At 40.6% G+C, this 27,536-nt stretch overlaps 2 protein-coding genes across 10 annotated transcripts in view; one reads left to right on the top strand and one right to left on the bottom strand.

Moving 5' to 3' along the window:
• Positions 1-426: 426 nt before the first annotated feature.
• On the bottom strand, positions 427-9,857 carry HINT1 (histidine triad nucleotide binding protein 1). Its single transcript, XM_032259732.1, has 3 exons — positions 9,464-9,857; positions 7,294-7,398; positions 427-747 (listed from the first exon to the last, which is right to left on the bottom strand). Exons 1-3 carry the CDS (start codon positions 9,572-9,574, stop codon positions 583-585), a joined length of 381 nt encoding a protein of 126 aa, XP_032115623.1. The 5' UTR covers positions 9,575-9,857; the 3' UTR covers positions 427-582.
• A 4,672-nt stretch (positions 9,858-14,529) lies between these two features.
• The window catches only part of LYRM7 (LYR motif containing 7), a 32,517-nt gene continuing 19,510 nt past the window's right edge, over positions 14,530-27,536 (top strand). Inside the window, exons 1-3 of one of the 9 annotated variants that reach the window (XR_004263422.1) lie at positions 14,561-14,732; positions 15,016-15,217; positions 25,891-25,963. Coding sequence is in view for 6 of the 9 variants with exons in the window: in XM_032259837.1 (XP_032115728.1) it covers positions 14,715-14,777; positions 25,891-25,963 (136 nt within the window). In the remaining 3 variants the exon portion in view is untranslated. The other 8 variants (XM_032260031.1, XM_032259837.1, XM_032260097.1 and 5 more) reach the window with 8 other exon arrangements.

Raw genomic sequence — 27,536 nt, 5'->3', positions numbered from 1 at the left:
TGACCAACAGGAGAAACCCCATCTCTACTAAAAATACAAAATTAGCCGGGCGTGGTGGTGCATACCTGTAATCCCAGATACTCAGGAGGCTGAGGCAGGAGAATCGCTTGAACCCAGGAGGTGGAGGTTGCAATGAGCCAAGATCACACCATTGTACTCCAGCCTGGACAACAAAAGTGAAACTCCATCTCAAAAAAAAAAAAAAAATTCTAATTTGGACCTATTTTAGCCTGGAAAAATATTTCAAAGTTAAATTTATAATCTCTCATAATTTGTCTTCAAAGACTAACAACACCATTAAGACAATGCGATGTTTATAGAGTCCTCCTTGGGAAGAAACCTCCAAAATTTATAAACCCACTTTCACATATTCCAACAAATATATTTCTAAAATAACAAATCAAAGGCAAAATGCAGAGAGACTACAAACCATGCAACAATGTCTTTTATTATGTATCCAGTTTGAAAATTATTTATTGAATCTCTCCATACACAGGCAAAAATAAGTGTGCCACTTAACATACTGGAACTTGCCCAACTTAATCATTGCCTAGAGAAGGGAAGATTTTCCCCAAAACGTGCTTAACCAGGAGGCCAATGCATCTGCCGACCTCCAAGAACATGGAGATGAACGTGATAGACAGACTGTCCACCATCTGAACCTTCATTCACTACCATTCGGTAACCCTTATTCAGGCCCAGATCTGCAGCACATTTCTTGCCAACAATCATTAAGTGTCCAAGAAGCTGGAAAAGAAAAAAAAGTTTCTTAGGCCCAGGCAATTTATAACTTTTTGCTATTACATAACAAACTGTCAAGCTGAAATATCAAATCTTAAAACTCTCCTTGAAACACACTCCTTTGAGCAAATACTTGGAAACTCTTAATCCCAACAGAGCATAATCTACAATTGGAGACCCATTAAGATTAGGTATTTATTCATTACTAATTTCAAGAAACAAATTAGACATAAAATCTGCTATTCAATTAAAGTTCGCTTTTTTTTTTTAAGAGACAGGGTCTTGCTCTGTCACTCAGGCTGGAGTGAAGTGGTAGGATCTCAGCTCACTGTAGCCTTGACCTCCCAGGCTCAAGTGATCCTCCTGCCTCAGCCATCCAAGTAGCTGGAACTACAGGCGCATGCCACCACACCCAGCTAATTTTTGTATTTTTTTGTTGAGACAGGGCTTCTCCATGTTGCCCAGGCTGATCTTGAACTCCTGAGCTCAGGCAGTCTGCCCACCTTAACCTCTGAAATGCTGGGATTACAGGCACAAGGCACTATACCCAACCAAAAAAAACTTTTAAATTATATTCCAAGTGGTGTTTAAGTTTTCTTCATAAAGCAAGACATCTTGCTTTCTTTATGACTTCCTTGTGACCATTATGGATTTTCTATGAACACTACCAGATCTAGTGCATTGTCTGGTGACTTGTAAGATCCTGTGGCAAATACCTAGTCTCATTCTGCGTCATCCTGTTTGTTTTTTGGTTCTACCTATAGTCAATTTGTCTCTATTTACACATGGAGTCCACTTGTGTGTTGCCAGCTTTCTTCCCCATTAAAAGTTAAAGCAGAGAAGGCTGGCAAGAGAAAAAAACTTTACCATTTCACTACTTATACTTTCCCACGGTGAGGGAAAAAAGTTGGGAGGGTTAACTTCAACATTCTAAAAAGCTCTCAGGAGAGAGAACTCCTTTAATTCCTATGGCAAGAAAAGAGGGAAAAGAGAGTCTTACATTTCTATTCCTCTTACCTTAGTAAGCCCCAGGATAGTGGACTCTGCTGCTCATGCAGTAAGGCCCATTGCACAGATGGACAATGGACAAAAATCGTTAAGTTGGGGAAATTATGATTTTTCAACTTTACATTGGTATGGAAACCATACTTCAAATTTTGATCTTTTTCCAGGCTGGTGATATGCAGTAAAATACTCTTACATGAGATATTCAACACTTTGTTACAGAATACACTCTGTATTAGATGCTTTTCACCAATTGTTGGTTAATGTTAAGTGTTCGGAGCAAGCTTAAGTTAGTGTAGGCTAGGCTACAATGTTCAGTAAGTTGGGTGTATTACATGCATTTCAACATACAATATTTTCAACTTATGGCTTTATCAGAATGTAAGCCCATCTTAAGTTGAGGAGCATCTATATAAAATTTTGTACAGCAGATATCTATGCTGGTCACAAAATTTAATTATGAGTTAGCACAGTTTTAAAGTTGGTTCAGTAAATATTTCCTGGCAAACGACTGTCTTCTATGTAAAAGAGCTGATCTTAAAACACTAATTTAGAATGTTAACTGAGTAAAAATTAAAATTTTATCTATTCTTACAGAAAAGAGTTGCATCTGAGTAAGAAGCTCTGACCTTAAAATGCGATGATTGTGTAATTATACTAAATGTTAAAATTTGTATTCTGGGGCTGGGTACAGTGGCTCACGCCTGTAATCTCAGCACTTTGGGAGGCCTAGGTGGGTGGACCACCTGAGGTTGGGAGTTTGAGACCAGCCTGACCATCAAGGAGAAATCCTGTCTCTACTAAAAACACAAAATTAGCCGGGCATGGTGGTGCATGCCTGTAATCCCAGCTACTCGGGAGGCTGAGGCAGGAGAATCATTTGAGCCCGGGAGGCAGAGGTTGCAGTGAGCACAGATTGTGAAATTGCACTCCAGCCTGGGCAACAAGAGCAAAACTCCGTCTCAAAAAAAAAAAAAAAAAAAAAATTGTATTCTGAAGTTTTAATGTTACTGCATATAAGACAGTATTTTACCATTAAGTACTCACTCTAATCTTTTAACTCTGATTTGTACAAATATATTGAATTAAAAATTAATGTCGTGAAGTTTCTAAGTTTCAGAAATAATGTCTCACTTTAAAAAGGTATCCCCAAGTAAATACAACTGACCCTTGTACAACATGGATTTGACTTGTGCAGATCCACTTATATTCAAATTTTCTTCTGCCTCTGCCACCCCTGAGAAAGCCAAACCAACCCCTCTTCTTCCTCAGCCTACTCAACATGAAGATGACAAGGATGAAGACCTTTATGATTCACTCCACTTAATGAACAGTAAATATATTTTCTCTTCCTTATGATTTTTCTTAACCACCTTTTCTTTTTTCTAACTTACTTTAAGAAGACAATATATAATGCATATAACATACAAAACGTGTTAACTGTTTATCGTAAAGCTGTTACTGTAAGGCTTCTAGTCAACAGTAGGCTATTAGCAAGTTTTGGGGGAGTCAAAAGTAATATGTGGACTTTCGACTATGTAGACTAGCATCCCTTACCCCTGCGCTGTTCAAGGGTCAACTGCAATTAAGATACTAAAGAGGCAAAATGTCCTTTTCTTAATTGCAACATTTTTTTAAATTTTATTGTAAAATACTATATAGAGATAATGTATAAAATATACAGTTTAAAGAATAATAAAAAAATATTTACATACCTACCAGATCAAAGAACAGAACATTACCATACTCTAGAGGCTTCCAAATGACCCTATTCTGTTACTTTCTCCACCTTCTCCCTTAATTCAGAAGCTACAAATCTCTTCTCAGTTTGTGGTTTGCCTTTTCACTCTCTTCATAGTAGAAAAGAAGTCCTTAACTTTAATGTGCTTAATTTAATCAATCTATTTCTTTTATGGATGGTACTTTATATTTATTGTTAAGGAATCCTTCCAAACCCTAAGGTCATAAAGTTATTCTCTAATCTTGACTTCTAAACAAAATCATTCTTAATAGGTCTTTAAGGTACCTGAATTGATGCTTATACGAAGTATGAGGTTAGGGTCCAATTTCATTTTAATATGAACAATAATTATCTTAGCATAATCATTTACAAGTCCACCCTGAAATGATATGTCTATAACTTGCTTTAAGGAAAAAAACAAAAACAAAACTAGGGATCAGGGAAAATATGGATTAAGGATGAATATATTAATAAATGTTGAAGTTGGATGACACATAGCTGAGAACTCGTTACACTTACTATTCTCCCTTCTCTTAATGTCTGAAACTTTCCATCATAAGTAAGAAACAAAACAAAACGCTTCCTTTCCTCAGTCCTGATCTGGAATAGAACTGTCATACTGAAGATACACATATGTGAAGGTCTATGTTTGGACTCCGTGTTTTGTTCTAAAGGTCCACTATCCTTGCGTTGATACCACTCTGTCTTAATTACTGAAGCTATTAAAAAAAAAAAAAAAAATTCAGACCTATCTTGTTCTTCAAGGTTTTTTACTATTGTTGAACTTTTGCACTTTCCACAAATATTCTGGAATCTGAATTTTGACAAGTGGTTGTCAAAATTCAAAATGTTCATTTTAATTGAATCTATAGTTTTAAACTGAGGGAAATAACATCTTTTTTTTTTTTTGAGATGGACTCTCACTCTGTAGCCCAGGCTGGAGTGCAATGGCGCGATCTCAGCTCACTGCAAACTCCACCTCCCTAGTTCAAGAGATTCTCCTGCCTCAGCCTCCTGAGTAGCAGAGATTACAGGTGTGCAGCACCACGCCCAGCTAATTTTTGTACTTTTAGTAGAGAAGGGTTTTCACTGTGTTGGTCAGCTTGGTCTCGAACTCCTGATCTGACTGCCTCAGCCTCCCAAAGTGCTTGGATTACAGCCATGAGCCACCACACCCAGTCTTACCTTTTTTTTTTTTTTTTTTTTTTTCCCCCGTAAGAAGCAGTGTCTCACTCTGCTGCCCAGGCTGGAGTGCAGTGGCATGATCATAGCTCACTGCAGCCTTGAACTTCTGGCCTCAAGTGATCGTCCCATCTCAGCCTCCCAAAGTGTTAGGATTATATTGAGCCACTGCACTTAGCTGACATCGTCATATTTAAGTCTTCTAATCCAGGAACATAGAATATCTCTCCATTTACTTAGACTGTCAACAGTCTTTTAATAAAAAAAAAAAAAAATTGGCAGTAAGATTTGATATAAAATGGACTTTCCATCTTGCCTATCACTCCTAGGTTTCAGTAATAATGTAATGAACTCTTTTACGTCCCAGGTCTGGAGCCTTAATAACTCTAACAGGTTGCCTCTATTCCTACCTCAGGCCACATAACTTTCTTAAGAGTCAATAGTCGTAGTGTAGCTATATTACTTATGAAATTGTATGCAAGATTGAGTCCAGACTAAGAAATAAATATACATGGTTAACCCCAGACCACAAGAGATAAAGGCCATATCCAACAAGTAGGATGTCAGATAAAATGCTATTAGAAGGCTGGGCATGGTGGCTTATGCCTGTAATCCCAGCACTTTGGGAGGCCAAGGCAGGCAGATCACTTGAGGTCAGGAGTTCAAGATCAGCCTGGCCAACTTGGTGAAACCCCGTTTGTACTAAAAATGCAAAAATTAGCCAGTTTTGTGGTGTACAACTGTAGTCCCAGCTACCTGGGAGGTTGAAACAAGAGAATTGCTTGAACCTGGGAGGCAGAGGTTGCAGTAAGCCAAGATCACACCACTGCACTTCTAACCCTGGGCAATGGGGTGAGACTCTTGTCTCAAAAAAAAAAAAAGACAAAATGCTATCAGAAAACTGAATCACTCTTTGACAAATTGTTAAGAAGTAAAAATAGAGTTGCCTTATTTACTTGCTTAGAATAAGAGTATATGATTGATAAATACTAAACATATAGCTGAAATGAGACATCAAAAACATATCAAAGAAAATTTAATATTAAGAGGTCTCGAGGCCAGGTGCAGTGGCTCACACCTGTAATTCCAACATTTTGGGAGGCTAAGGCAGGCAGATCACCTGAGCCTAGCAGTTCAAGACCAGTCTGTGCAACATGGCAAAACCTCATCTCTATAAAAAAATACAAAAACTAGCCAGGCATGGTGGCATGTGTCTGCGGTTCCAGCTACTTGGGAGGCAGAAGTGGGAGGATCACTTGAGCCCAGAAGGTTGAGGCTGCAGTGAGCCATGACTGTACCACTGCACTCCAGCCTGGATGACACAGCAAGACCTGTCTCAAAAAAAAGGATCCCAGCTACTTGGGAGGCTGAGGCAGTAGAATTGCTTGAACCTGGGAAGCAGAGGTTGCAGTGAGGCAAGGTCATGCCATTGCATTCCAGCCTGGGAGACAGAGCAAGACACTGTCTCAAAAAAAAAAGGAGGTCTCTGTCTTCTTTTTTTTTTTTTGAGACAGAGTTTTCCTCTTGTTGCCCAGGCTGGAGTGCAATGGCGCAATCTTGGCTCACTGCAACCTCCACCTCCAGGGTTCAAGCAGTTCTCCTGCCTCAGCCACCCACGTAGCTGGGATTATAGGCATGTGTCACCATGCCCGGCTAATTTTTTGTATTTTTAGTAGAGACAGGGTTTCACCATGTTGGCTAGGATGGTCTCGATCTCTTGACCTCATGATCCACCCGCCTCGGCCTCCCAAAGTGTTGGGATTACAGGCGTGAGCCACCGCACCCGGCTCTGTCTTCTTATACAGTGTATTTCCCTAACTTTCGAGGCTAGAATCATGATCCTCCTTAATTAGTATCATCCCCCGCGTCACTGGTGTGCCAAGGCCTGACTGAAATGCAGACTGATCTATCTGCAAAGGAATGATTGAAATTTAGCATACATTTTAACTTCAATTAGGACAAACTGAACATGTACTGGCTTTTCCAAAATAAACTGGAATTTCAGTACTTTCTACAATTACCTAGGAGTAATAATAGAAGAACTTGTGTGTCAAAGATATTGCCAATACAGGCAGGCCACTACTTTTAAGGAGACAGAGACCCAATTAAGTATACACCATTTGAGTTAAAATTAAGAAACAGGAAGAATAGTATCTCCTTGGCCAGAGAGACTGAATTAAACTGGGACACTCCTGAGCTCATAGATTATATTAATCTGGATTAAACTAAAATGTCTTATATGATACAACATAGATAATTAACACAAGAAAAAAGATAGTTTGGAAATAGTACCTTAAAAGTCTACCTACTATTAAGAGAAATGCAAATCAAAACAAAATGAGATACCATTGCACACTTAATAGGATGGCTAGAGTCAAAGATAATAGCAAGTGTTGATGAGGATTTGGAGAAATTGGCACCCTCATTCATTGCTGGTGGGAATACAAAATGATGCAGCAACTTTGGAAAACAGCTGGCCAACTGAAGTCCTCATCGTTTTTCTATTTCTCTTTAGTAATGACCTTAGGAAGATGAAATTTATCTTTAAGGACAGCACTTTAAAGATAAAATTAATCTCCCAATTTAAAAAGCAAGAAAATAAACCATGTTAGAAATTTACTTACACTTTCATCATCATCTTCTGCTGCAGAAATTTGGGATATATGTTTCTTGGGTATCACCAGAAAATGGGTTGGTGCTTGAGGAGAAATGTCGTGGAAAGCAAGGCACTAGGGAAAAGGGACAGTAACAAATAAATCAAAGTTTTAGCATATTGGTAGGCTAAAACTTATTTCAACAAGTATTTACTGAGCACTAACTATATGCTAGAGGAGGCACTAGATGCTAAGAAAACAGAAATGTACACATTATGAATGGTGCCATGGTCCTTTCCATAGAAGTCTTATGGGAAGACCAACTCTAAATAAAGGTAATAATCACCAAAGGTCATACATATTACAAAGGAAAAGTAAAGGATAATATGAATGATTATCACAGGAAAAGCCTGATTTTGATTAAGTGTTTAGGGACGACAACTCTGAGGCAAAATTGGGAGACAATGGATGCATAGAAATTGGCCATGCTAATCCTTGTCTACCTCTCCACATCTTCTGCAACTCTTCACATCAAACTGTCCTGAGATCTCTGCCCTCAGGACTTTTTCAATGATCCTCTCCCCCTCCAAACACCAACTTCTGTCTAACTTAAACTGCTGGTCATTCCTCCATTCCATTCCCAGCACATATATTATTTCTGGGAGGGAAAAAAAAAGAGAAAAAAAAACTCTGCTTCCCCTCCCCCTCCCATTATTCCCAGGTCAGAGCAGAGTCCTAGTTGTGCAATTTCCTGGGTTTTTTTCTTTATGGTAGCAATAAGTTTTGTAACTACATATTTGTCTGATATTTGATTAATATCTATTCTCACTTAACTAAGAAATAAACCTATTATTTGTGTATTTAAATTATTTAGCATTTAGACAAATTATTTACCACAGTGTCTATAAATACACATAGTGCATGAATATTTTTGCATTTCTTGCTCCCTGTTGAAATGAAAGCTGTTTTAATAAAACCCATCCACACTTGTCTCAGGAGTAATTCTACTGAGTCCTCCCTACAAAATGCTGATTCATTTAGAATGCTTCCTGCTGTTATACTGTTGGACTTCGGTGGTTCGAATGTAAATTTTTCAACCATTTCTCAAAGGCAACTACAAACTTTACAAATAAGTATTTCTTCTAAAAGAAAAGAATTTTCCCTGACTAGCGACAAAGTATTTTTTAAAAATTCACCTGGAGGAACCTAATTAAATCTTAGATAATGTTATCCTAGTAGAATAAATGTTTTTCTATTTCATATTTCCTAAATTTAACAAAATGTTTACAAAATTTTTCCTATCTAAATCAGCCAATCTTCTACCCAGCTTTATCTGAGATCCAATCCCCAAAATACAACTGTCCACTAAATAATTTACACAAGATGTCTCAAAGTCACATCAACTGGGATTTCACCTACGAGGAAGTCAACAAAAACTAGTCTTAGCCTCTTGGCATAAAATTACTTCCTGTTGATAAAAGAAATCATTCCCCTGTTTGTAAGTCCAAAATGTTGAGCTGGAGAGGTCAACGGAAAGCAAATCCCAGGCGGGCCCGCTTATCGCAGGAGGGAAATCGCCTCGCTGGCCCAGGGTGGACCTTGGGGTGGGGACAGGGGTATGGGTAGGGGTGAGGGTGGCAAGCCGCAACCCGCGAAATAAGCCGGCAGGCCCAGCAGGTCCCCGCGCCTTCCCGCGACCCCGGGGCCCTCGAGAACAATAACGCGCCGAGCAGCGCCCAGGAACCCCAGGCCCTGGCAGGCCGGCTGGCTGTGCGCGGGAGATTGCGGAGATTGGCCCTGAGTCAGGGCGCGATCGGGTTTCTCTCTGTCAGGCAGAGCGCTGGCGAGATTTCGAGATTCCTGACACAGGCGAGGTCTGAGGCAGCCGGGAAGCCGGCGGGCTTCCACGCGGGGGCCCCAGTGCGCCCCGACACGTGCCCAGGCCCCGCGGTGCGGCACCCAGGGCGCCCGGCGGCCTGGCCCGCGCCCGGGGCAGATAACGCGTAACCGGAGCGCTGGCACGCGCCAGCAGGCCGTCTCCGAGTGCCCGGGCCCTGCCCGCTGGCGGGGGGCCCGCTCGGCCAGATCGGCCGGGTCCCCTCGGTCCCCTCCCTTCACCGCGGCACTCGCGGGAAACCAGAGGATCCGCGGGCTATACCCCCCGCCTCAGCAGGCGAGCGAAGCGGTGCCTGGTACCCACCTGGTCATCCTCAAAAATGATTTTGGCTGGGATTTCCTTGCGGATGATCTTCCCGAAGATCGTGTCGCCACCAGGCCGAGCGACCTGAGCCTTGGCGATCTCATCTGCCATCTCTGCCTCTCTCCCGCGCGGCGGCCAAGGGAGAGGCTAGGAAGAAGGGAGGAACGCACGGAGCGTGCGGCGCGAGAGCGCGCAGCCAAGCCTGCGCAGGGAACCGGGCTCGAGAGCTCCAGCGAATCCTGCGCGTGCGCACTGGCGACCTGGGCTGCGCGTGCAGCCAGCGCGCGAGAGCTCTGCAGGAACTGCGGCGGGGACTCACTGGAGGAAGGTCCGGATCTTTAGCTCCAAGGAGATTCCTGAGTCGTTTTTCTATCTTCCTTTCTTGTCTCCTGGGGAATGGAGTTACTGGTATAAACCCTTCGTCTGCCTATGGACGCTTGTAGGAAAAGCTGGATACTGTAACTGACAAGATTTGATCATTCAAGTGGTGCTGGCTGACAACTTAGCACTTATTTATTTAAGGTCTTGCTCCGCGGCAGATTTTTTTTTTAATCCTCTCTTTAGATTTTTTTCTCTCTCTACCAGTGGTTTACAATCTTGACTACACATTAAAATCACTTGGGGGGCTTTTAAATATCCCCGTGAGCCTGGCTGATCCATTAAATCAGAATCTTTGGAGATGAAACTACTCCAGGCATCCGTAGTTTGTAAACCTCCCGAGACTGCTCTGCCAAGAATTGTTCCAAGAACCTAATGTATTAATGGCCCACCTTAAAAGAACAAAACCTTACTTAATCCCACATCCCCCTCTGTATCTTTGCTCCTTTTAAAAAGGAGTTTTCTACATGCTGTGTCGGCTTTCTTATCTTTCTTTTTTGAGTCCATTTCCCTCTTGTCAAGGTCACTAAGAACATCAATTTATAAAATCCTATGGACAGTTCCAGTTCTCGTCATACTAGACCTTAGACTTCTAAGTATACGTATTAAGAAAAAGTTTACCTCTTCAATGCCTTTTTTTTCAGACAGAGTCTTGCTCTGTCGCCCAGGCTCGAATGCAGTAGCACAATCTCGTCTCAGTGTAACCTCCGCCTCCAGGGTTCAAGTAATTTTCGTGCCTCGGCCTCCCAAGTAGCTGGGACTACAGGCACACACCACCACACCCGGCTAATTTTTGTATTTTTAGTAAAGACAGGGTTTCCCTATGTTGGCCAGGCTGGTCTCAAACTTCTGACTTCAGGTAAGACGGCTGCCTCTGCCTCCCAAAGTGCCGGGATTACAGGTGTGAGCTCAACTGCCTTTTATGATTACACTCTACTACTCTGTCTTGGCAAAATTACTGACTGTGGTTCTCTTTAATCTCAAAAGTGTCCCATTGGTACTTCGGCTATCAGAGACATTACTGGGACAATTGGTAAAATTTAAATAATGCCTACAAATTAGATAATGGTTTTGAAGTCATGTTAATTTCCTTTCACAACCACAGAAAAATTTTCAAAATCAGTTGGTCTGGGGTGGGGTCCTAAAAGTTAGGTTTCCAACTTTCCAGGTGATACACAGTTGCAGCTGGCCTAAGAACCATAGAACTAGTGATACAAGGGAATGACTTTGTAGGAAAAATCCACCGAAGTATTTAAGGGTATGGGTATCATGTCTGCAACTTACTTTCAAACAATTCAGAAAAAAAGTGTCTGTCTATAGATAAGTAGAGGAATAGAAAAGAATAAAACAATTATAAAATGTTAACATTTGGAGGATCTGAGTGAAAGTCATATACAAATTCTATGTATTATTCTTGCAACTTTTCTGTGTCTGAAATTGTCAAAATAAAAAGTTAAAATGTGTGCTGGTTTGGATAATAAATCCTATGGTCAGCTTTCACTCTGTCTGAAGGCTTTATCATCTATGGAGTAGTGACTCTCAAGTATTTGTCTCTTGACCTACCTCTCCCCTTAATTCCATCTAAGTGGAGGTGGTCAGTAGGCTGTGATATACATCACAATGATATACATCACAGCCTACTGACCACCTCCACTTAGATGGCTACCAGGCATTGCAATTTTATTTTGACTCCCTCCACAACAAACAAACCAAAACCTCCTTTCGCAGTATATCTGCTGTACCACCATTCACCCAATTACTCCAGCCAAAAGGCTTGAAATTATCCTTAAATCTTCTCTCTGTACTTTCAGCACACATCACTAAGAATCTAATCACTTCTTACCTCCTCTACCTCCACTACTGTAATCCAAGCTACTAACACTTCTTTCCTGGAATACTTTGAAAGGCTCCTAGTTGGAGAACCTCTCTGCTTCCATTGTAGTTAATTGGCCACACAGCACCCAAAATGATCTTTATAAAATATAAATCATAATGTCACTCTCTTGCTGGTAATATGCTAGAATATACCATCACAGAATAAAATCCAAAATCCCTTCCTTGGCTTATAGGACACTATGTGATCAGGTCCATTGCTGCTGCTTCTATCTCATTTCTTTCCATTTCAACCTTATTTACTGGCATCATCCAAACTCAGTGTGCTAGGCAGAAGATGCCCATGTCCTAATCCCTGGAATCTGTGAATATGTTACTTTACATGGTAAGTGGGATTTTGTAGATCTGATTAAGTTAAGGATCTTGGAATAGGGAGGTTCCTGGATTATCCAGTTGGGCCCAAAGTAATCACAAGAACCCTTGTAAGTTAAAGAGAGACAAAAAAGAGTGAGAGTAAGAGGAGACGTGACCACAGAAGCAGAGGTGAGAGTCTGAGATTTGAAGATGCTCCATTATTGACTTTGAAAATGGAAGGAGCCAAAAACAGGTAGCATTTTTGGAAGTCAAAAGTCCAAATTGAGTTTCACTAAGCTAAAATCAAGTGTTAGCAAGGGTGCATTCCTCCTGGTTGCTGTAGGGAAAAAACCATTCCCTCACCTTTTCCAGTTTCTAGAGGAGGCCTGCTTTCCTTGGTTTGTGGCCCCTTCCGCATCTTCAAAGCCAGCAGCAGAACATCTTCAAACTTCTCCCTGACCTGTTTCCTTCTTTCACTTATAAAGATCCTTATGATTAGAGTCCACCAGACAATCCAGGATAGTCTTCCCATCTCAAAATACTTAATTTAATGACATCTTCAAAGTCTCTTGTCATATATAACATAGAGGTTCCTGGAATCTGAACACATCTTCTGAAGGCCATTATTCTGCCTACTACATAGCTTTGTGAACTTACATGATGAACATGTTGGAATTTCCTGTTCAGTTCTGCAACTTATATTTTGAGATACAAACTTTAAAAAGAAAATGAAATTTTAGAACCTTCCAAATTTATTAAGCCGAGGGAGAGAAGTTCAGCCCTGAAAACTGAGTCGTGTAATACAGCTGTTTTTCTTCTCTGGTACATGACTGTTGTTACTTCCTGACCTTTATGTTGAAATGTTATATATTAATCGGACTCCCTATTCTTCATTCAAACCTAGACTACATAATATTGGAGCTGTAGACCCTTGTGATTGTTACTTTCTTACAAAAAATATTAAGCAACCACCTTAGAGTGTAATCAATAGCAGTCAATCAGATCTTAAATCTGGATGATATCTGTTGTTTGGAAGATGTTGTAATTCTTATCGGCATCTCCATTTTTGTCTTCTATAAACAATCTTCACTTTTCCTCACACTGGAAGCACGTATCACCATTTTTTGGTGTCTACATGTTCCCATGTGACTGCCCTCATACTTTCCAGTTGAATAAACCCTTTTAACTGGTTCCTTAGCCTTTTGATTATTTTAGGGTGACAAGACAAACCAGGCCATGTTCCCAGAACAACTAGGATAGTAAAGAGCCCACCTGGTATGCAGAACAGTTAAAAGAGTCATGCAGATTTATCTAAGAAAAGAAGGGCCACAGAACTAAACTGATTCTGTCATTATACGAACTGTTTTCAAATATCAGCAGATGAGGGGTTTTGGTTAACTACATACAGGACACTAGCTAGCAAGAAATCATCACAATAAGTTATGAATTTTCAGGAAGCTGCACTATTATTCTACAGTGAAAATGGGGGAGCAAGGATGGGACATCTTTTAAATCACTGTCAGCATTCAGGAGATACAATGCAAGGTCCAAGATCATCTAATTTATTGTTTCCTAGATAAAAGACAATATCCAGTACACTTGGTTTAATTGCTTCCTTACGTTAAATGTTCTGCAAATCGAATGCACTTTAATTTTTAAAAAATCAATTATCTTGCTATTCTCAGAATGACTTGCAATAATTCAGTAAAATAACATTGATCACATAGAAGAAAAAGGGCCTTGGAAATCCATTGGTCCAGATCTTTCATTTTCAATAAGAAGTAAATTTTATCTAAAAGTTAACCTGAAAGGCTATAGGGGTAGGGAAGGAGAACAATTACGCAATAGGAACAATAGGAAAAGGTTGTGGCACGTTAGTAACATGCCTAAAGAGTTTTTTCTTGATGCTTGCAAAGTCATAAGTTAAAACGCACTGAAATAAATATGATTGTTTCTGATTATGCTGTTGCTGATTAATTACCTATTTCCTACCTTTTTATCAGCAAAACCAAGAAGTTGAGAGAGTTGAATAGGCAAAATGTAAAAGGTAAGACTAGGCTTTGCGGTCAGGCGTAGTGGATTTGCATCCCAGATGTCCATTTACTAGCCATGAGAACTTGAGAGAGTAATTTAACCTCACGTTCTGGGGAAATAAATCAGAGACTATACGCATACAATTTTTAGGGGTCAGCGTTCCAATCAATCCCTGCTGCAGTTGTTAGGACTTGGCTTTTATTCTGCACATTTCCAAAGAGACAGTAGCAACTGGGAAACGCTAAAATAAGGGTTCTTTTACAGACGATCCTAAACCCTCAACAGAAGGTAACAATAGGCGGGCGCCGATGCCGTCCGCTAAATACAAACCCAGTCTGGGTTACAGAGGCTCCCTGCGCCGGAAGTGACTCTGCCCCAACTAACATGGCGTCCAGGCGATTTCCGCTCTCTTCTGGACAGTAATTGGGCTCTGCGGCTTCTCGCGGTTTTTCCAGTTGCCATCCGTTTAGCATACGCCGCCAGCTTGGTCCTTTTCGAGGAGGGCGGGGCTAAAACGTAGACGCTGCATGGTGATTGGTTGTGGCGCGTTAGAACGCGGCTACTGAGAATTGGACAATTCAGGCTTTGCTTGGTTGCTGAGAGGCGGGGCTCCTCGACTGCTCCGGAGGTAGCGGCCGCGGGGAGGAGAGCCATGAACCAGGCAGCCAAGGTGACAGGGCCCGGGGAAGGGGTGGGTGCGATGCGGACGGGGAGGGTAAGTTCGCGGACTTGAGAAAATTGCCTGAAGTCTCTGGAGGCTGGGGTTCCGGACCCTTTACGGAGTATGTGGCTGTTACCCCAGAGAAGTCAGATGACCAACTCCGAAGGGCAGTTGCGGGTTTGTGCAGGTGCGGAGCAAAGCGGGAGGCACCAGTGTGGTTCAGTACGAGGTACGCAGTGTTTATCCAAGATACAAGCCCGCGACTTGAGTTCTGCCCCCATTTCATCTTCAGACCGAGTATTTGTCTGAGGGACCCCTTTCACATCCCTGGGAAGTATAGGAGACGCCAAAGGCAGACCTAAGCAACAGCAGTTCAATGAAGTGAAAAGTTTATTTGAATAAACAGAAGGTGCACAGAAGTCTAGCAGCCGAGGAAACCGAACCCCAGCAAAATTACTTGTCAAAAGTAACACAGCAAGACAGAGCAGGGGCTGGTGACACCTGAGTTCACTGAATGAGCTTGGCATGTGCTGGCTGTGCTCGGATCATCTCTCTGAGTACTTACCTGATCTCAGATTCATTCCTCACACCCAAGCATGATGCATGTTCCTGCCCGGTGCACAGTTCTCATTGGCAGCCATCCATTAACGTTTACTATCAGCGTGGCCATTTGGGACCTGTAGTTGTCACTGGCTGAAACATAAACAAGGAAATGTGGAAATGGCCTGCTATAACATGGTGAAGAAAAGCAGTGTTTGCGCTTGATCAATAATACGGAGCCACCAAACAGTCCTCGTGTACTTTTGTACATAATGCCACAGCATCAATAGAAACAGAACTGCTCAGGGTTATTCATTAAAAAAATTATTTGAATGTCCATAATAGTTATTATTATAGCCAACAGCCAACATCTAGCCTATATTGTCTAAGCATATTGGATGCCACAATAAACTGAACATCCTTGCCTTCATAAAGAAATCTAGCAGGTAGGGAAACTTTAAACAGTTATTTCATTATGGTTGTAATAAGTGCTTTGATTTGAAAATACAGTGTTTTGTGAGCATATAAATAGGATTTAACATATCTGGAGGGACTTTAAAAGGTCTCTCAAGGGGCCAAGTGCAATGGCTCACACCTGTAATCCCAGCATTTTGGGAGGCCGAGGCGGGAGCATCACCTGAGGTCAGGAGTTTGAGACCAGCCTGAGCAACATGGTGAAACCCCCTCTCTACTAAAAATACAAAAATTAGCTGGGCATGGGGGCAGATTCCTGTAATTGCAGCTACTCAGGCTGAGGCACAAGAATTTCTTGAACCTGGGAGATGGAGGTTTCAGTGAGCCGAGATTGCACCACTGCACTCCAGCCTGGTGACAGAGCAAGACTTCATCTCAAAAAACAAATAATCTCTCAAGGAAGTTCAGACCTGAAGTTTGATTAAAAATTAGCTAGAGGAGAGAAAAAAAGCATTCCTGAAAAGGCAGCTAGCACATGGAAAGTCCTTGAAGTGGGGATTTGGTTGGAAAACTTGGATACAAATGAAATTAAGTAGGATTCGTTCCAAAAACACTTTTGGTAAAGCCTATCATGTATAGAAGGCACTTATGCAACATGTGGAAAGATACAAAAGTGACCAATCCAGCCAGGGTATCAACAAGACCCTGTCTCAAAAAAAAAAAAAAAAAAGTGAAACCCAGCACAAAAATTATAACCCTTAAAATCAAGCCATTATTCAAGAAAATTGAGGCCAAAAGGCTACTTGTCCAAGCTTACATTAAGTGTCAATCTCAGATTCAAACTGATCTGACTATAAAGAATCCACTTTTCATATACACTGCCTGAATTTGTCCAATCAGTATAAGTCAATGAGGAAAAGAATACAGTCTGTGACCTGGCTTTCTGCATTTAATAAAAGTTTATCTGCTCCAAGGTAATGTTAACTGCAGTAGTGCTATGGCAATAATAATAACATTTTCTTATACTAGTCCTCTTAAATTAGGGATGCTAATTTGTTGTACTAATGGAGTCATCTGTCTTCTTTAAACAGCATGTAAAATCATTAGGTTTACTTACTTCTCACTTTTTTTAACCCCATGCAACCTGTGTCTGCTCCTGCAGTATTAAAGTCCCTGGGATTCTATGATGCTTGCAAAGTTCGTATTTTTACCAACAATCTTTTCAAGGCAGTCTTGGCTTTTACTATCAAGCACCTCAGAATTATCCCAGCCTCTTCACATTACTCAATTCCAAAGCCACTTTCACATGTTTAGATACAGGCATACCTAGGTGTTGCGGGTTTGGTTCAAAGCCATGGCAACAAAGCATATATTGCATTAAAGCAAGTAAAACAAGTTTTTTGGTCCCAGTGCATATGAAAGTTATGTTTACACTATAATGTAGTCTATTAAGTGTGCAATAGCATTATGTCTTTTGAAAGTACATACCTTAAATTAAAAATACTTTATTGCTAGAAAATGCTAACAGTTATCTGAGTTTTCAGCAAGTTGTAATCTTTTTGCTGATGAAAGATCTTGTCTAATGTTGATGGCTGCTAATTGATCAGATTAGTAGTTGCTGAAGGTTGGGATGACTGTGACAATTTCTTAAAATAAGATGACAATAAAGTTTACCACATTGATTGACTTTCTCTCTCACAAAAGATTTCTCTGTACCATGCGATCCAGTTTGATAGCATTTTACGCACAGTAGAGCAACTTTCAAAATTGGATTCAATCCTCTCAACCCTGGCCACTTATCAACTAAGTTTATATAATATTCTAAATCCTTTGTTGTTATTTCAACAATGTTCACAGCATCTTCACCAGGAGTGAAGTGATGTGAGTGATGATCTTCATAAACTCAAGAATCCACTTTCTTTGCTTATCCATGCAACCCCTCATGCATTTAAGTTTTATCAAGATTGCAGCAATTCAGTCACATCTTAAGGCCTCACTTCTTATCCGAATTTCATTTTCACTTTCCACATATCTGCAGTTAATTCTTCCACTGAAGTCTTAAACCCCCAAAGTCATCCATGCGTATTCAAATCGGTTTCTTCCAAATACCTGTTATTGTTGCTTTTTTTACCTCCTCTCTTGAATTCTCTGAACGGCATTTAGAATGGTGAATCCTTCCCAGGAGTTTTTCAATTTACTTTGCCTAAATTCATCAGAGGAATCACTATGGCAGCTGTATCCTTATGAGTCTTTTAAATATGACTTGGAAGTCTGGCTCCTGCCTTTAATCCCAGCATTATGGGAGGCTGAGGTGGCGGATTGTTCGAGTTCAGGAGTTCAAGACCAGCCTGGGCAACATGGCAAAACCCATCTCTACAAAATGTACAAATATTAGCTTGATGTGGTGGCATGCGCCTGTGCTCCCAGCAACTTGAAAGGCTGAGGTGGGAGGATCACTTGAGCCCAGGAGGTCGAGGCTTCATCAGTAAGCCATGATTGTACCACTGCACTCCAGCCTGGGTGACAGTACAAGGCCCTGTCTCAAAAAAAATAAAAAGGACTTGAAAGTCAAAATTACTACTTGACCTTGACATGTGGGGTTGCAAAATGGATGTTGTTTTGACAGCAATATTAATTTGAAAGCAATATTAATTTCATGAAAGCAATATTAATTTCCTTGCACATTTCCATCGGAGCTCTTGGGTGATGAGGTATGTTGTCAGTGAGCAGTAATATTTTTAAAGAAATCTTTTTTTCTTCTGAGAAGTAGATCCCTACAGTGGGCTTAAAATATTCAGTGAACTATGCTTTAAACAGATGCGCTTTGTTGATTTGTAGAGCACAGATAGAGTAGATTTAGCATAATTCTTTTTTCTTTTTTTTTTTTTTTTTTTTTGAGACAGAGACTTGCTCTGTCGCCAGGCGCCAGGCTGGAGTGCAGTGGCGCAGTCTCGGCTCGCTGCAACCTCCGCCTCCTGCGTCAAGCAATTCTCCTGCCTCAGCCTCCCAAGTAGCTGGTACTACAGGCATGCGCCACCACGCCCAGCCATTTTTTTTGTATTTTTAGTAGAGACGGGGTTTCACTATGTTGGCCAGGATGGTCTCGATCTCTTGACCTTGTGATCTGCCCGTCTCGGCTTCCCAAAGTGCTGGGATTACAGGCGTGAGCCACCGCGCCCGGCCTTTCTTTTTTTTTTTTTTTTTTTTTTTTTTAATAGACAGAGTCTTGCTCTGTGTCCCTGGCTGGAATACAGTGGCGCAATCTCTGCCTCCCGAGTTCAAGCCAGCCTCTACACATTACTCAATGTAACGTGTAGCACCTGCCTCAGCCTCTTGAGCATCTGGGATTACAGGTGCCCACCACCACGCCCGGCTAATTTTGGTATTTTTGATAGAGACAAAGTTTCACCATGTTGCCCAGGCTGGTTTCAAACTTGCAACCTTAGGTGATCTGCCCACCTCAGACTCCCAAAGTGCTGGGATTACAGGCATGAGCCACCGTGCCCAGCCATTAGCTCTTCTTTGGGTTTTGGGGGGTGTTTTTGTTTTTTGTTTTGTTTTGAGACAGGGTCTTACTCTGTCACCCAGCCTGGAATGCAGTGGTATCATCTCAGCTCACCGCAACCTCTGCCTCCCAAGCTCAAGAGATCCTCCCACCTCAGCCTCCCAAGTAGCTGGGAACACAGGCCACCACGACTAGCCAATTTTTCTGTTTTTTGTAAAGACAGGATTTTTCCATGCTGCCCTGTCTTTACAAAAAACGGCTGGCTACTCCACTACGCCAGACTAATTTTTCTATGTTTTGTAAAGACAGGGTTTTGCCATGCTACCCAGGCTGGTTTGTTGTTGTTGAGACAGAGTCTCACTCTGTCACCTAGGCTGGAGTACAGTGACATGATCTTGGCTTACTGCAACCTCCACCTCCCAGGTTCAAATGATTTTCCTGCCTCGGCCTCCTGAGTAGCTGGGATTACAGGTGGCCGCCACCACGTCCAGCTAATTTTTTGTATTTTTTAATAGAGATAGGGTTTCACTATGTTGGCCAGGCTGGTCTTGAACTCCTGACCTCAGGTGATACGCCTTGACCTCCTAAAGTGCTGGGATTACAGACGTGAGCCACTGCGTCTGGCCCAGGCTGGTCCTGAACTCCTGAGCTCAAGGGATCCACCCACCTCAGCTTCCCGACAGGTTGGGATTATAGGCATGAGCCACCGTGTCTGGCCTGCATTAGCTTATTAAGAGCTAATTAAGCTCTTATTAATACAGATATTTTGCATTTTACCTCCCTGTTGATGGGTTGATGGACATTTAGGTTATTTCTACTTCATCGTTATTATGAATAATACTACCATGAACATTAGTGTACAGGTTTTTGTGTGAACATGTTTTCATTTGTCTTGAGTATGTACTTAGTAGTAGAATTTCTAGGTCATAAGATAACTGTAGACTTAACTTTTTTTTTTTTTTTGAGACGGAGTTTTGCTCTTGTTACCCAGGCTGGAGTGCAATGGCACGATCTCGGCTCACCGCAACCTCCGCCTCCTGGGTTCAGGCAATTCTCCTGCCTCAGCCTCCTGAGTAGCTGGGATTACAGGCACGCACCACCATGCCCAGCTGATTTTTTGTAGTTTTAGTAGAGACGGGGTTTCACCGTGTTGACCAGGATGGTCTTGATCTCTTGACCTCGTGATCCACCCGCCTCGGCCTCCCAAAGTGCTGGGATTACAGGCGTGAGCCACCACGCCCGGCCAGACTTAACTCTTTTGGTAACTGCCAAACTGTTTCCCAGAGCAGCTGTACCATTTTAAATGCCAAACAACAACGTATAAGAGTTCCTATTTTTCCGCATCTTTGCCAGCTCTTGTTATTGACTGTCTTTTTTTATGGTAGCCATTCTACTGGGATGAAATGGTATCTCATTGAGGTTTAGATTTGTGTTTCTGGATGGCACATGACATTGAACATCTTTTCATGGCTTATTGGCCATTTCTGGGGTTTTGTTTTGGGGGGGAGAAATATCTGTTCAAATCCTTTGACTATTTTTATTTTTCTTAATTTTATTTTAGATTCAGAGAGTACAAATACAGGCTTATTAATTACATGGGTAAATTACATAATGGCGAGGTTTGGCCTTCTAGTGAACCCATAGCCCAAATAGTGAATATTGTACACAATAGATAATTTTTCCACCCTTTCCTATCCTCCTCCCTTTTGGAGTCCCCAGTGTCTATTACTTCTATCATTTTATCCATGTGTACTCATTGTTTGGCACCTACTTATAAGTGAGAATATGCAGTATTTGATTTTTCTGTTTCTGAGTTATGGCATTTAGGATAACGGTCTCCTGCAGCTGCTGCAAAGGACGTGACTTCATTTTTTACAGCTACATGGTATTCCATGACACACACACACACACGCACACACACACGCGCGCGCCCACACACACACACACACACACCACATTTTCTTTATCCAATCAGCTGTTGATAGACACTTAGGTTGATTCCATGACTTTGCTATAGTAAACAGTGCTGCAATAAACATATGAGCACAGGTGTCTTTTTTATAAAACCATTTATTTTCTTTTGTGTAGTTACCTACTAGTGGGATTGCTGGGCTGAATTGTAGTTCTATTTTTAGTTCTTTGAGAAATCTTCGTACTGATTTCCATGGAGGTTGAACTCATTTATATTTCCACCAACAGTGTATAAGTGTTCCCATTTCTCTGCATCCTCACCAACATCTGTTTGTTTTGTTTTGTTTCATTTTGGGTTTTTTTGAGATAGAGTTTTGCTCTTACTGCCCAGGCTGGAGTGCAATGGCACGATCTCGGCTCACGGCAACCTCCACCTCCCAGGTTCAAGCATCTCCTGCCTCAGCCTCCCAAGTAACTGGGATTATAGGCAGGTACCACCACGCCCAGCTAATTTTTTTGTATTTTTTTAGTAGAGATGGGGTTTCTCCACACTGGCCAGGCTGGTCTTGAACTGCTGACCTGAGGTGATCCACCAGCCTCAGCCTTCCAAAGTGGTGGGACCACAAGCATGAGCCACCATGCCCAACATCTGTTTTGTTTTGTTTTTTTCCTTTTTAATGGTCATTTTGGCTGGTGTGATATGGTATTTCCTTGTGGTTTTCATTTGCATTTCTCTGTTGATTAGTGTTGTTAAACATTTTTTTTCCTTGTTTGTTGACAGCTTGTATGTCTCCTTTTGTCTTTTGTCCACATTTTAATGAGGCTGTTTGGAATTTTTTGTGGTTGATTTGTTTCCATTCCTTATAGAATCTGGATGTTAGTCCTTTGTTGGATATACAGTTTGCAAATATTTTCTCCCATTCTGTAGGTGGTCTGCTTGCTCTTTGATTGCTTCTTTTGCAGCACAGAAGCTCATTAGTGTCATTAAGTTTCATTTGTCTACTTTTGGTTTTGTTGCATTTGCTTTTGAAATCTTAGTCACCAAGGCCAATGTCCAGAGGAATTTTCCCTAGGTTTTCTTCTAGGGTTTTTATAAGTTGAGGTTTTAGATTTAAGTCTTTAATACATCCTGAGTTAATTTTTGTATATGGTGAGAGATAGGGATCCAGTTTCTTTTTACTAAACATGGCTAGCCAGTTTTCTCAGCAGTATTTATTGAATAAGATGTCCTTTCCTCATTGTTTATTTTTGTTCACTGAGTTCAAGATCAAATGGCTGTAGGTGTGTGGCTTTATTTCTGGGTTCTCTATTCTGTTCCATTGATCTATGTGTCTATTTTTGCATAGTACCTTGCTATTTTGGTTACCGTAGCCTTGTAGTATAGTTTGAAGTCAGATAGTGTGATGCCTTCAGCTTTATTTTTTGTTTGTTTGTTGCTTAGGATTGCTGTGGCTATTCAGGCTCTTTTTTGGTTCCATACGAATTTTAGGATTTTTTTTTCTAATTCTGTGAAAATGACATTGATAATTTGAGAATTGTATTGAATTTGTAGATTGCTTTGGGTAGCATAGTCATTTTAAAGATACTGATTTTTCCTGTTGATGAACATGGAATGTTTTTCCAATGTGTCTGTGTCATCTATGAATTTTTTCATCAGTGTCCTGAAGTTCTCCCTGTGGAAATGTTTCACCTCCTTGGTTAAATGAATTCCCAAGTATTGTGTGTTTGCTTGTGGCTATTGTGAATGGAATTGAGTTCTTGATTTGGTTCTTAGCTTGAATGTTTTTGGTATATAGAAATGCAACTGTTTTATGCATTAATTTTGTATCCTGAAACTTTAGTGAAGTTGTTTATCAGGTCTAAAAGTCTTTTGGAGAAATCTTCAGGGTTTTCTAGGTATAAGATCCTGCCATCTGCAAACAGAGATAATTTGACTTTCTCTTTTCCAGTTTGGATGCCTTTTACTTCTTTTCCTTGCCTGATTTCTCTGGCTAGACTTCTGGCACTATGTAAACTAGGAATGGTGAGCGTGGACATTTTTGTCTTGTTCCAGGTTTAAGGGGGAATGTTTTCAACTTTTCCCCATTCAGTGTGATGTTGGCTGTGGGTTTGTCATATATGTCTTCCTATTTTTATATTAGGATTTAAAAATTTTATTACTGTTGAGTTGTAAGAGTTCTTTATATACTCTTGATCCTAGGCCCTTATCAGCCATATGATTTGCAAACATTTTCTTCCATTCTGTGGGATTTTTTTTCTTTTACCCAAGTTTTCTTGATGCTCTCATCTGTGAGGTTTTTTCTTTTTTCTTTTCTTCTTTGACCCAAAGACAAAAGGGTGTTTTTCCTGTTTTGATAATGCTCTTTCCCTTTCTCTTTATAATATAAATTTTTATAAGTATAATAAATGCATAAAGTTTAAGAAGTCAAATAATGTTACATAGAAAACCATTAGGTGCCTATTTCCTTCTACCTACTCTCAATTCCTGCTTCTTAGTGATAAGCACTTTTAATCATTTTAGCTATTTCTTGTGGAATTTATCTCAATGTTTCTAAATAACATATTTAAACTGCTATTTATTGGCACTTCTTTTTAGAGATATTTATCGACTTTTAACTATGGAAGATGAGGACTAGCTCCCCCTTACTCACTAACTCTTCAGTATATAAATATTGGTGAATTAGCTTTTATCTTTGATGTTATTACTATAAAAATTACCCACAGCTGAGCCCTTTAGTACTATATATGATTACATTGTCTTTTTTCCCAGTTCTTCATCTTTAAATTAATAACTGCCTTTTAAAAATTATTACTTTTTAAAAATATTCTTTAATAGATACCCTAGATATCTATTTCCAAATTCTAGACAAAAAGAGCCTGCCAGTTTCATTTTTCCTAGCAATACCTTTTCTGGAGCAATTCAGCCTTTTGCTATAGTCCTGACTAGTTGCTTTCTAGTCTGGCTGCACAAATGTTGACTAACATTTCTCCTTCCCCGTGGTCTTTGCTTCTCCCACATTAGACCACCTGTCTCCTGGGTTCCCATGTCTTTTCCTTTTGTGGTTCATTTCCTTATTTTGGTGGAGTATGTTCTTCTGTAGCTTTCCAATAAACTGTGTATGACAGATAAGAGACTTTGTGTTTCTGAAAATATGTATTTACCCTTGTCTTTGAGTGATAGTTTGAGTATCTATGGTGTTCTAAAGCAGACATTTTTTCAAAACTTGAATAATATTCATTATTCCACTGTTTTCTTACAGTGATGCTATTTAGAAATCAGTTGCCATTCTGATTTTTTTTCTTTACATGTGAATTGTTTTTTCTCTGAGATTTTATCATTATCAGCATCACACTGAACTTACATTATGCTGTGCTGTGGTATAACTTTTATGTTGGGCACTTGGTGGAACCCTTTCTATCTTGTAACTCATGTGCCTTATTTAGTGAAATTTTTGTTCTTCCCTTTTACCCAAACATGAAGTGAAATTTTTAAAATTTCTTTCCTCTGTTTTCTCTTTTTTCTTTTGTTGGCCCTTCTGCTAATCTAACTGTTGGGCCTTCTCCTTAATTTTCTTATCTTTCCTCTCCATAATTTCTATTTCTAAACTTTTATTCTATATTCTGGGCAATTTTTCTTACTTAATCCTTATTCTCACCTGTTTGATAGCCAAGTGCTTTTGGGAGTTTTCTGATTGTTCCTTTTTAAATTTACTATAGCTTTTCATGGATGTTATTCCATCTCTGCAATAACATATTTTTGAGAAGGTTTTTTATGGCTGCTTGGTTTTTGTTCTATTTTTAAAGTTTTTTTGCTCTGTCTTTTGTTTCTGTTTTTGCATCTGCCTTTTATGTTATAGGTTTTCTAATACATGTAAAACACTTAAAATGGTGTCTAGCACACAGTGTGCTTAGTAAATATTAGAAATTATTTGTAGAACAGACTGGAGGAGAGGAGGATGTGGTGGCAAAATGACAAACCTTTGAAAGTAGTCTAAGAGATGGGGAACATCTGAATGTAAGTAGTTTTGTTGATAGAGGATGTGAGAAAGATTATAGAGACATTCCTAAAGTTTCCACAAGAAGAGTAAGTTGGATTAAAAGGATGACCTACAGATTTCTGGCTTCAGAAACTTGGTGGCCTCCAATAACTAAAATAGAGAATAGTGGAGAAGAGCAATATTGGAGAATAGTATTGAGTACTTTTTTGGACTTGAGAACTGTGAAGTGACCTAAGCCTATCACTAAAGCCTCTTCACAATCTGTCTTTTACCAAATGCCAGGATCTCTTCTCTTTTTTTAAAAAAAAATACAGGCTCAGAATATTCATAAGTCTCAACATTTCACTTGTCTTTTATGAAATAGCAATTAAAAGGGCCGGGCTTGATGGCTCACGCCTATAATTCCAGCACTTTGGGAAGCCAAGGCGGACGGATTGCCCTGAGGTCAGGAGTTCGAGACCAGTTTGGCCAGCATGGTGAAGCCCCATCGCTAATAAAGATTAGTTGGGCGTGGTGGCCTGTACTTGTAATCCCAGCTACTCGAGAGGCTGAGGAAGGAGAATTGCTTGAACCATGGAGGCAGAGGTTGCAGTGAGCTGGGATCACGACCAGCCTGGGCAACAGGGTGAGACTCATCTCAAAAAAAATTTTTTTTTTTTTGTAGAGATGGGGTTTCATATCACCCAGGCTTGTCTCAAACTCTTGGACTCAAGCAATCCTGCTACCTCAGCCTCTCAAAGTGCTGGGATTACAGGCATGAGCCACTGTGCCCGGCCTTGAATTCTGATTTTCTTAACAGGTTTTACAGCTCTTTAAAGCACTGCACAGGACCAGACAACAAGTTTTTAGAAATGATGCCAGAGCATTAGAAGGTAAGTATGTTCTTTACCTCTTTGGAGCCAGTCTGCTTTTTAGATGACTACTCATCTATCTGAGAAACCCTGTGTGGTTAAGACCCATCTTAGGGAATGACCTTCACTACCTTTCCCTAATATCCTTTTATAAAGATTAGCTTATATTACACTTTTTTTTTTTCTTTTTTAGAGACAGAGTCTTGCTCTGTTTCCCAGGCTGGAGGGCAGTGGCATGATCTCCGCTTACCGCAACCTTCACCTCCCAGGTTCAAGTGATTCTCCTGCCTTGGCCTCCCAAGTAGCTGGGACTACAGACGCCCGCCACCACACTCATCTAATTTTTTGTAGAGACAGGGTTTTTACAGAGTAGAGTATTTTTAGTAGAGACGGGGTTTCACCATGTTAGCCAGGATGGTCTCGATCTCCTGATCTCATGATCCACCCACCTCGGCTTCCCAAAGTACTGGGATTACAGGTGTGAGCCACCATGCCCAGCTATATTACACTTATTTGAGGAATATCTACTTAAAGAAAAATTTTTAAAGATTAAGTCTTCATAAAGAGTCAGTTAAAAGGCAAGGGACCAGAATTTCAGTGTTTACCATTGCCTGCCTTATATTCAAGTCATTGAACTTTCTGTTACATAATCAAATTTTCACACTCTCTAGGACTATATATTACCATGTTGTTATGTCTTATGTCAGTCTAAAAGAGCAGCTGTAAAAGAGAAGCCATCCCAAATGATTTCAGATTCAGTATCTCACTGTTTTAGGTAATTTCTATCTTACCTGGAAGTCACAGGCTCTGAAATTTAGGTTCTGTGATAGTCATGTTCAATTCCACTCCTCATACGTTTCTATTTTTTATTTTTATTTATTTATTTGTTTGTTTATTTTTGAGACAAAGTTTCACTCTTCTTGCCCAGGCTGGAATGCAGTGGTGCCATCTCAGCTCACCGCAACCTCTGCCTCCCAGATTCAAGCAATTCTCCTGCATCGGCCTCCCTAGCCGCTGGGACTACAGGCATGTGCCACCACACCCAGCTGGTTTTGTATTTTTAGTAAATACAAGATTTCTCCATGTTGGTCAGGCTGGTCTGGAAGTCCTGACCTCAAGTGATTTGCCCACCTCAGCCTCCCAAAGTACAGGGACTACAGGTGTTAGCCACTGTGCCTGGCCCACTCCTCATACATTTCTAAACCTCCTTAAGAGTGTACCTAGGAAAAGTGTCCCCACTGTTTTCCAAGGATTTACGTTTTTGTAACTCGTCAAAAATAATTTCTGAATGATTAAGATATATGTATTGTATGTACTTTACATGAATTCCTCATTTAATTCTTACAACATTTCTGTGAGATGGTTACTATTATAATGGCTGTTTTTGCAAATGAGAAAATTGACAAAATGTGAAAATATTTGTCCCACATCATACGTAGTAAGAGGTGGACCTGGGATTTAGCCTAAGCTGTCTGATTCAAAAGTCCAAACTCTAGGCTGGCCGTGGTGGCTCACGCCTCTAATCCCAACACTTTGGGAGGCCGAGGTGGAGGGATCACAAGGTCAGTAATTCGAGACCAGCCTGGCCAACATG

This window comes from Sapajus apella, unplaced genomic scaffold, assembly GCF_009761245.1.
Source record: "Sapajus apella isolate SASKATOON/1434 unplaced genomic scaffold, GSC_monkey_1.0 scaffold1, whole genome shotgun sequence".
Classification (NCBI taxonomy): Eukaryota; Metazoa; Chordata; class Mammalia; order Primates; family Cebidae; genus Sapajus; species Sapajus apella.
This window is presented reverse-complemented; position numbering and strand designations above follow the sequence as displayed.

Coding starts and splice junctions, on each gene's coding strand:
- HINT1 (XM_032259732.1), bottom strand. CDS start 9,574: ATGGCAGATGAGATCGCCAAGGCTCAGGTCGCTCGGCCTGGTGGCGAC. Junction 7,399..9,463: donor TCATTTTTGAGGATGACCAG/GTGGGTACCAGG, acceptor CCTTTTCCCTAG/TGCCTTGCTTTCCACGACAT. Junction 748..7,293: donor CAGAAGATGATGATGAAAGT/GTAAGTAAATTT, acceptor TTTCTTTTCCAG/CTTCTTGGACACTTAATGAT.